The sequence below is a fragment of the Trichosurus vulpecula genome, chromosome 6 (assembly GCF_011100635.1).
Source record: "Trichosurus vulpecula isolate mTriVul1 chromosome 6, mTriVul1.pri, whole genome shotgun sequence".
NCBI lineage: Eukaryota > Metazoa > Chordata > Mammalia > Diprotodontia > Phalangeridae > Trichosurus > Trichosurus vulpecula.
This window is the reverse complement of record NC_050578.1, coordinates 172,804,517-172,815,608: the sequence shown is the minus strand read 5'-3', so window position 1 is coordinate 172,815,608 and position 11,092 is coordinate 172,804,517. Positions and strand designations below refer to the sequence as shown.

At 36.0% G+C, this 11,092-nt stretch overlaps 1 protein-coding gene across 1 annotated transcript; it reads left to right on the top strand.

Annotated features, from left to right (window-relative positions):
- Window positions 1-8,479: 8,479 nt before the first annotated feature.
- LOC118854409 (40S ribosomal protein S21) lies at window positions 8,480-8,827 on the top strand. The gene has a single exon (XM_036764772.1). The coding sequence runs from the start codon at window positions 8,518-8,520 to the stop codon at window positions 8,767-8,769; it is 252 nt and encodes an 83-aa protein (XP_036620667.1). The 5' UTR covers window positions 8,480-8,517; the 3' UTR covers window positions 8,770-8,827.
- The last annotated feature ends 2,265 nt before the right edge of the window (window positions 8,828-11,092 follow it).

The window sequence follows — 11,092 nt, the reverse complement described above, 5'->3', positions numbered from 1 at the left end:
TTAAATACATTTATCTGTCTGAAAACCCATTTAAATAGATCAGCAAAGTATTAAAATTCAGTGTATGCTCATGAAAAGCGATGGAGCATTAAAAAACAACTGTCAGTTAATCTAAATAGTCCAACATGAAATTTGGATCCGCCAGTGGCTTTCTCTTTGATTTTGTCCTGCCAATTTTTGCATGAATGTATTTTGTTAAAAACAAACCTTTGAAAATTCAATGTGATCATTGTATGAATAGACTTCTTCATGTTGCACAATGTTTCTACACTCAACTGCCTGGTTATTCAGTGTCCAAATCAGGATTAGCAGAGTTTCTTTTAAGTATTCTAGCATTCTAGAAGTTAATATTCTGTTATGAAAAAACTTCAGTTGACATATTTACATTTGAATGGAATCATTGCTACCTTCCCCAACTTTGTATTGAAGGAAAAAGGAAAATACTCAAAATTATTCTTTTAATTATTGCTAATTAGGTAAATTAAGTCTTTCTCTTAAGAAACTATCTAAGTGGCACATTAAGTTTTTTAAAGGAATCTTTAAATATTCCATTTGGTTCTGCAGTTTCTAACGGTCATATCTCTCCATGCAACAAAGACTAGCAATCTTCCCTCTGTCCCCCCTAACCAACTTTTCGAGATATAGATAGAGTTGCATATATATATATATATATATATATATATATATATATATACACACACACGTATATGTGTGTGTGTATCACACATTATCACAATACATATATATCACATGTTATATGTATATATCATTTCTCTCATATATGTGTGTGTGTATATATATATATATATATATGTCACATGTAGTCACATAATAGAGGGAATTAAGTAATGATCTCCAAGATTCCTTCCAGATCTAAGTATTAGGAGCTTATATTAATCCTTCAACAGTAAGCTCAAATACTAATTCCTCCATAAACATTTCTCTAAAAAGCCAGGCCAAGAATAAGGGCTAGAAGTTGAACCCAAGTTACTTAAATTTTACAAACCACATCTCCTACTCTAAATGTCTTCCTAAATCAAATAATTTCCATATTTTCTGAATGAGAAAGGATTACCATTTTAAAAATTTATTTTAAAATTCTTTTTTAAAAATAAATTTTGAATTTCAAATTTTCTCCACCCCTCCCGCCCCTCCCCCCCGAGAAAGTAAGCAACATGATAATAGTCATACATGTGAAATCATGCAAAACATATTGCTGTATTAACCATGAGGCATTCAAATTGTCTTGGATCATTGTATTGGCTAGAGTAGCTAAATCTTTCACTACAATACTTCAGTTTTGTACAATGTTGTCCTGGTTCTGCGCACTTCACTTTGCATCAGTCCATCTGTCCTCCCTAGGGTTTTTTTCTGAAACCATTCTGCTCTAATGATCATCTTTTGTTGAGCTCATATGTTCCTAACATTTAAATATGAAAGGGACCTTAGAGCTTAATAAATTAAACTATTCAGAGTACAGATGAGGAAATGGTGGCCTGGAAAGTTTCAGTGACTCTTCCAAAGGCACATGAATGTGAATAGCACAGTTGGAGTGTAAGCCAAGGTTTTCTAACATCAAATGCAAGGGTCTTTTCCAGTATCTAATATTGCCTCTATTTTCTTAATAGTAAATTTGCTCATGAAATAATGAAAATGCCAAATGAAAGTAGGTAGCTGTTTAATAGCTATCTCTGGGAGAAAAAAGTACACAACACGCTGTAAGATTAATCAGCACAATTAATATTTTCTCCATCATTTTCTTAAGGCTAGACCATTACCAAAACAATAAATCATGCCCTAATTTGTAGCGGTTTGCTGACTTCTGAGGTACAAATGCTCCCACTGAAAATTTTACAATCACAAGCCAATTAGAGGTGGCTCCACTATGTCCCTAAAAGAAAGTCACATACCCACTGGTTTGCTAAAATTATAGCAACAGTTTTGCACCCAATGACAGTGTTTTATAAAATTTCAGATATAGTAGAGCCCTCAGAGCCCCAAAATTCTACTGAATAGATTTTTTTTAGTGCAACTTTCTCTAACAGTGAGTCAACCACCCTATATAAGCAATTCCAATCTTGGGCAAACTCTCCTAGTTAGGAAATTTTTCTTTATACCAACCCCAAATTTATTTCTCTGGAACTTTTACCCATTACCTCTAGTTTTCTGCTCTGGGGCCACATAGAACAAGTCTATTCCCTCTTCTCTCTGACAGGCCATAAAGAAGTGGAAGATAGCTATATAGCCTTTCGTTTAAATCTCTTCTCTGGGTGAAACATCCTCATTTTCGACTCATTCACACATGACAGTTTCAAGTCCTCTTCCCATTGTAATTGCTCACTTCTGGATGTTTTCCATCCTGTCAATGCCTTTTCTAAAATATGGTACAACAGAGGTGGTCTAACTGGGACTGAGGATAACAAGACAATCTCACTCAGCCTGAGCCCAATGTTTCTGTTGGTGCAGCTGAGGATCATGTTAGATTTTATATTTGCCATAAGACATTGTTGACTAATAATAAGAAAACTAAGAACTTATGAGATTTTTCACGTGAACTGTTGTCTATCCATATTTGCCTAACTTGTGCAGTTTATTTTGAAAAACGCCATCACAGGATTTTACATTTATCAATCACCCAAATTTAATTTTATTATATCTGGACCATTATTCCTACCTGGCAAGATGTTTTTCATTCTTGATTTTGTTTTTGTAAATATTAAGTATTACCTGTGTAATCCATAAATAAGCATGCCACCACTTATGCCTGGATTGAAATCTTTGAGAAAAATGCAGTACTTCACAGGACCAAGGACAGATTCCTAGGTCATACCACAAAAGAACTCCAGGTAGACATTAATCACATTAATATGTTCATTCAGCTGATATATAGATAGAGAGATATAAATGTAAACATGCATATAAATGTATACAACATAAATATAAAATGAATACACATTTATATGATGTCAAATAATTCAGAGGGTACTTTAAAATCCCCGTTTTTGAAGTATTTAAGCAGAAATTATATGAGCATCTTTGAGAAATTTTGTAGAAGAATGCTTGTATTGTATCTGAAGTTAGTTTTCTTTGTTCATTCCAAGATCCTGTGATTCTGTGACAATATCATTAGGTGATGCTTGGCTGAGAAGTTCTGAGCACCTTTATGGCACTTCTGTCCTGATCCATTACCAACACACTATCCGGTACCACCCTTCATACATCAGGTTATAGGGAATGGTTGAAAACACTGAAAAATTGAGCTGCCTTTTGTGTACAGATACTTGACACTTAATGTGGAAAAGTTGCCATTTATGAAGCCATTGGTTCGCCCAGGAGGCTGTTTATTTAAATATTTTTGCAATGATAGATGGCTATATTATTTTCACTGGTTATTAAAAATGAAAAATAGTTCATTAGATCTTGGACCTGTTCCCTGTAATGTTCATTTTCAGATTTATATTTGCACATTGAGACACACTATAGTATGCACCACAATTGTTATTGAATCATAATCTAAGGGTATCCATTTGAATAGACAAAGTCAACATATTATATACATATATTTGTAAGTATATATGTATAAACATATACACACCTATCAAATATATTTGCTGCTCTGTATAAAACATGACTCTTACAGTAAAGTCAAAAAGACATAGTAGAAGGTTGATAGTGTGGTGGCAGAAATATGGGGCCACTGTATGTCAGGACTTTCTTGATATGAGAAATGCAATTTTAGAATATATCCCTTCCAATAGTAAAGGGGCTGTCACATCAAATGTTATGTTTTATTTTCCTTTCCCACAATTCTTTAGTCAAGACCATCCAAAAGACAAACAGACCATCCTTTCCCAAATATTGATGGCAAACTAGTAGATTAGGAACTCTATTTTCCTTCCTTTGAAAAATTACAAACCAACCCAAAGTTTTCCTTTCCTGATCTCAGAGCACAGATAATCTCTGTCTCTTAGACCCATTCCTTTTGGGTTGCAATGGTTCCCTCATTAATATAATGATGATGTTGAGGAGGATGATACTAATATTTATATATACTTTTAAATCCGAGATTACTTCTCCCTCTTTGCCCAGGTCCTGAATAGCATGGGAGCTTTAACTTATTGCTTTTACAGCCTGAGCCCATTAACTGCTCTATAGTTAGACTGGTAGTCCTGTGCTTCAGGAGGCTCACCGTAGTAGTGAATTCCTGAGATCAAGTGGTCCACCAATCTCAGACTCGCTAGAAGTAGGAAATACAGATGTATACCACCAAACCAGGCAATAAAACACTTTTACAATCCAAAAAGCACTTAAAATTTGTCATCAGAATAATCTTGCAAGATAGGTGATTCATTATCTCCATTTTACAGATGAGGAAATTGAAACTGAGAGTGACTTGCTCAGTTTCATAAACTACTAAGTAGGAAGGATAGATTTGTTCTCAGGTTTTCCTGAATCCAATTCTGTCACTCTGTTTCCTATAACATGGAGCTTCTTAGGGGTGTGGTCATCATGAATTTATGAAATCCCAATGGTACAGGGCCCACCCACAAGAAAACTCTTCCTCCATTTGCCATATTTGCTGTGAGCACAGTATAATTGTATAATGTGGTATGATCACATGATATATCTCCAAAATCCAGGTGACCCTTGATTAGTGTAAAGGCAGACTCCAAATCTAACACTTCTCAGACATGGTTCAGGTGCTAAGATTCAAAGTTCCCCATTAGCTACTCCCACTGGGAGCTGGCATGTGCCTCTCAACTTTTTTTTTGTTCTGTGATCTTCCAAATAATCAATGTCCCCTATTTTCTTAAAAAAAACACCAAAAAGATTACAATTTCTCCATATTTGGATATATCCTCACTTTCTCTGAAACTGAAAAATTGATTTTATCAAGGTCATTTTACCTCTTCTATGTCAATTTGATTCAGAGAAAATTGTACATGTCAGTAACCATTTGAATTATTCATATGCATGACATAGTTAAACTTGTGCTCAAATACAGACCACATGCCATTTTCACAAATTGTCTAACAAAAATAATTCCCAAGCATGTTTGACACCATTGACCACTTTTTTCCTTTTGAATGTCCATTTTTCCTTTGTACTTATAACCCTACATTTTCATCATTCTCCTCCTGTCCCTTTGATCCTTTCTTCTCTGCTAGATCTCTATCCTCCTACTGCTCCTTAAATGCAGCTGTTCCCCTAATTTGTCTTAGACCCACTTTCTTTTCTCTTTATGTGCTTTCATCTTTGGTGCTGTTAGACACTCCCATGATTTCTGTCATTCACTCTAATGTGTTGGTTTCCAAATCTATTATCTCTAATCTTAACTTCCTGGGTAAAATTGTGGTTTCCCTTCCCCACCCCCCATTCAAATTTCTCAGACCTAGCTGTCTTTGAATGTGTTTTGGACAAATGGGATTCCCATTTGTCCTTCGTTTAAAATAGTACCAACACAAAAAGATGCAAAAAAGAAGGAATTGCCCTATGTGTAGGAGTTTTTGGTAATGTGAATTCATTTATACTTATGACTGATATGGTAGTTCCAACTGCCCAAACCATTGTGAATCTTATAACTGGGATCTTAGTTACAATAGTTTTTTTTTTTTCCTGCAGTTATGCAGAATAGAGCCCACCTGTTCTTATTTTTAAATAGGAGCTAGAGTGTTGAGAAAATTATGTTCTTTTATACATACAATTCACCTACATACCCACTCCCTGGCCCCACCAAGAACTTTTTACTGTGGAAGAAAACCCCAGGGCTGTTTTGGTAGTTTTTGTTTCTTTTTTCTTTTAAATCATGAAGTAGACACTAAAAAAATAAGTGAACTTATCGGCTCATACAGATAACTTTACAAGCTCCAGAGACTTAATATAATACCTCCTGTTACACCTGGCTACCTTCTTCCTTTTATGCAGTGACCCAGAGTTAATGGGTCTTCTCATTCAGCAGAGGAAATGGGCCCCAGATGCTCTACTATCTCTAACCTCTCCTGGAGTGTGGAGGTGATGAAGGAAGGAGGTCAGGACAACACATGGACTTCTGAAAGGCCAAGCATGAACATATTCGTCTGACTCTGTACAAATGCCAAGTGCCTTGTCAGCTGGTTTGTAGTGCCTATAAACCTTAAAGAATAGGTACTGTGCACACCCTAAATCTAAACCTTAGTTATAGATGGTAAAGCCAGGTCATAGCAAAAGATTTTAGTGGTACAAACTACAATTGAAGTTGAATTTATCCATCTGAAGTTGAGTGATCCATTCTTAAGATCCCCCTCAAAAATAGGGATAATAATTACTATCACAGAATTCTAATCAATTATTTAGGTAGGTAATGTGATATAGAGAAAGGAACTTTGACTCTGGAGCCCCAAGAACTCCATACATATTCTCTTTTTGTTATTTCTACTTATGTCACTTTGGGCAAGTTGCTGCAAAATGACAGGATTGCATTAGATGGTCCCTAAATTCTTTTCTGTGCCTAATAACATTATGAGTGGTTTTTATCTTCATTTTCTAAATGGGGAAGCTAAGGCACAGAGAGCTTAAGTGAATCTCTTGTTTAAAATAATAACTTCTTTTTCTAAAGCATTTTCATTTTGATAAGTAACATTTAGTTCTGACAGTCTTCTGACTTAGGAGGTAAATGTAAGATCTCCCTTTTATTATTGAAAAATTTGATCCTGCGCAACTCACTTAACCCCAACCCCTATGATCTTCAAATATTTAGAAACTGTCAGAGCTAAGATCTGAGCCCATGGGTCTCTGGACTTCAGATCCAGTGAAATTTCTACTATAATAAAGTTTCAAAATGTCAGTGCTGCATTCTTCTATCAGTTTGGGCATTTCCTCTACTGGCACAGATATTGTTAGGTAATACCAGTATCTTTGAGGACACAGATTAACTTCCCTCCTCCATAGATAGAAAGACAGGCAGGCAGGCAGACAGACAGACAGACAGACAGACAGATAGATAGACAGACAAGACAGGCATTAAGCACTTTCTATATGCCAGGTACTGTGCTAAAGCATTAGGGGTAGAAATAAAAACAACAAAAGACAGCCACTACCCTCAAGGATCTTACATTCTGAACAAAATTAATATAATGTTATATCATTTAGTGATCAGCATTACTCTATAATCGTATTACCCATTTTGTCAGATCCTGTTTTGTCAAACCCCTTTTCTCAGTCCAGCTCAAAAGACACTCTCCCAGTATGAACTAACAGCATGGTTGAATAGCATAATCACTCCTAGCCCCTTGGAGCATTTGCTAGTTAGCCAGGTTAAAGTGGGACCTCAGCTTTGTTTATAGTAAACCGAGAATTAGCTTAAGCTAGGCCCGCCTCAGGGGATCACTCTGCAATCCTTGCTTTGCCTTATCAAAGTTAGGAGTGAGCTGGTCTCCTAGGGGAAGGCTAAGAAAGGGAAGGTCCTGATTGGGGTGGTTTTGTTTCTGTAGTCCAGTACTAGAGGCAGGTGAGTCTCATAAGGCTATTAGCATTCCTTAAGGGTCAGAGAAGGTGTAAGGAGCCACACCTGAAAACCAGCCCACTTTCCTTAGTTGTATCTAATCATAAGGCTTTGCTACTACCCATCTCCTGTCTCTCTCCTTTTCAATCCCTTCTAGGTCACAACACACTGAGAGGGGAACAGTCTGAACCATTTATTAACAATTATACATGTTACTGTTAATAAGTTATTATCTTGCCTGGATATATTGCCTCAGTTTACATCAATGTCATTTTTATTCACCATAACTCTATTGGAGGACAGGCAGCACATCAAAGGGAGCTGGAAAGTGTATGGGTGGATCAGATAGTGTGGTATGGTTCAAAGTAGAAAAGTCCAGAGAGTCAATTGGAGTTGAGGGAAGTGAGAATGGGTGGTCTGAGGTCTTCATGAGCTAGTGGTTCCTGGCAAGAATTTAATAATCAGAGGGAACACATAGCTGATGAATCTTCAGCAACAGAAGGCTTTTGCAGTGGAGGTAGAGGAGTCCAGAGACCATAGATTAAAACAAACGTTTTAAAGGATGTTTCATCATACATCCAGAAAAATCTGATATTTGGACAAAACAGGACATTTTGAATGTGTTCTCTGCTAAGTGTTAACAGTCCCATTCCTTCTCTAATTTATTTGCTCCATAAGACTCCCGCTCTATTGTTTTAAAACTTATTTTTAAATATGTAGAAATACAAATACACAAATCATATTTAGATATTCATGCAGATACAACAAAGTTTAAGCTTTATCCACCTCTTCCGAACAGCCATACTTATTTAATAAATTGATAAGCAACATTTAAAACTGAACAAAAAGCTAAGCTTTTTTTTCTTTTTCTTTTCTCCTTGTAGCCTAGGTTTATTAGGAATTCTTTTTTTACATGTAATTTTAATTTTATTTTTCTTACTTACACACAAACATTTAATATTGCTTTTTTAAACTTTAAGTTCGGCTTTTCCTCTTCCGCCGCTTTCGCGTTTGCACTCGGTACCACAGCCCCCGACATGCAGAACGACGCCGGAGAGTTCGTGGATCTGTACGTGCCGCGGAAATGCTCTGCGAGCAACAGGATCATCGGGGCCAAGGACCACGCGTCCATCCAGATGAACGTGGCCGAGGTTGACAAGGTTACAGGCAGATTCAATGGCCAGTTTAAAACTTATGCAATTTGTGGAGCAATTCGTAGAATGGGGGAATCTGATGACTCTATTCTCCGACTGGCAAAAAATGATGGTATTGTTTCAAAGAACTTCTAATTGAAGAAACCTTGTGAAAAATGTCTTAATAAATCAGAAAAACAGAAAAAAAAAAAAACTTTAAGTTCCAAATTCTCTGCCTCCTTTCACCCCCACCTCCACCTCCTTGAGAAGACAAGGAATTTGATATAGATTATACACATGCAATCAAGCAAAACGTTTCCATATTAGCCATGTTGCAAAAGAAAACACCTACCAAAATGAGAATCATAAAGGAAATTAAAGGGAAATAAAAGATATGCTTTAATCTGCCTTCAGACTCCATTATTTCTCCCTCTGGAGGTAGATAGCATTTTTCATCTCAAGTCAAGTATTATCCTAGATCATTGTATTGATAAGTCATTCACAGTTGTTTATAGCACAATATTGCTGTTTCTGTGTACAATGTTTTCCTGGTTCTGCTCACTTCAGTCAGCATAAGTTCATGTAAGTCTTTCCAGGTTTTTTTTGAAAGCATCCTGCTCAATATTTCTTATAGCACAATTGTATTCCATCACACTCATGTACCACAACTTCTTCAACTATTTCCCAATTGATGGGCATGCCCTTAGTTTCTAATTCTTTGCCACCACAAAAAGAACTGCTAGAAATATTTTGTACATATAAGTCTCTTTCCTTTTTCTTTAATCTCTTTGGGACGTTGCTCTAATAGTGGTATTGCTGGATCAAAGGGTATGCACAGTTTTATACCCCTTTGAACATAGTTCCAAATTATCCTCCAGAATGGTTGGATCAATTCACTACTCCACCAAGAGTGCATTAATGTCCCAATTTTTCCACATCCCTCTCAACATTTGTTATTTTTCCTTTTCTGTCATGTTATCCACTCTGATAGATGTGAGGTGGTACCTCAGAGTTGTTTAATTTACATTTCTCTAATCAATAGTGGGTTAGAGCATTTTTTTTCAGATGACTATAGGCAGCAAAAAAACCTAATATTTTTCAACAAGTTGATTTATAACCAAAGATGTTTCCAAACAACTGAAGTTTATAAAATCCTCTTGCAGAGAGAATATCACAGGACCACTTTGATATCAAAACCTACCATAAAATGTTGGCTTACAATATCTGAAAGATCACCAGCACTGCTGTCCATTTCAAAGTGGATTTGTCAGATTAGATTTTCTTCAGAAATTGAAAATAAGCTTCAAAGCTTTTATGTTACCCCAAGAAAAAAAAGAGCTTAAATCACTCTACTGTTGGGTTAGTAGTTTCCTTAAAATTAGGATCCCCTCAAATCTATCTCCAGTTTATTTGCTCATGAATAACTGTAATCATTTTAAGCTTCAGTCATTTGTTCCAAACATGTAAGCATCTTCTTATTTCAACCCTATCTGATTTATTTTCTGCTTATGTACAAATAGTAATGAATGTTATAAACTTTCTTTTAATTCAATCAGTTAATTAGTATTTATTTAGGGACTACTATGTGCTAGACACTGTGTTAAGCACTGAGTATCCAAAAAAGTAAAAGTCTTTGCTGTCAAAGAGCTCACACTCTAAGTCAAAAATATATTCTTTCCTAAGTTTGAACAAAAAAGTGTCTAGAATGTGTTTCTAGGCCTGCCCTGTAACAAAATGTGCACATCAGTAAAATTATTTGACCAACATTTATGGAACACCTACCCACCTTAGTAGCACACAACATTGTGATGAATAGAGAAATATAATCCCTGTCTTCAGGAAGAATATGCTAAAAAAAAAAGAAAGTCCAAACCCAAATGAGTTCATTTTTGTGGTTACTGACACATCAAAACTCATCTGTAACTCATAGTCTCAGAGAGTTACCTGTAATAATGGGAGGTTATGTGATTTGCCAATGGTTGCCTACTCAGGATGTGTTGCAGGCAGAACTTAAAACCAGGTTTTCTTGACCCCAGTGCTGTCTCTCTATCTACTGACTCATACTGCCTCAAGATTATAAAATTTAATCTCAGGAAATAACAGTAAACTGTACAAGAAAAAGTAGACCTAATTTCTAATTTAGGGAGTATAGATAGCAAGTGCTTTAGGAAGCCTACCCTATCTTTATGGTAGAACTCTGGAATCAGATAAGAGAAGCTACAAAATGGAATTGGATGTCACAGTAGGTAATAATCATTAATATTGGCACTCAAAAATGCTGGATGATCACTTTTTTGGATTATTGTGGGACGGGTGTGATTTATAATTCAGCTACAGGTGGAAATCCATTTTGTGAGAAGTTGATCACCTGTGACCTACATTCCTACTCTAAAATATTCTGTGATTCAGATGAGAGGGAAGCCTAAGAGGAGGTCAATTCTCAAAGAAGTCACACTAGGGGAAGTTAGAATTCAAGTGG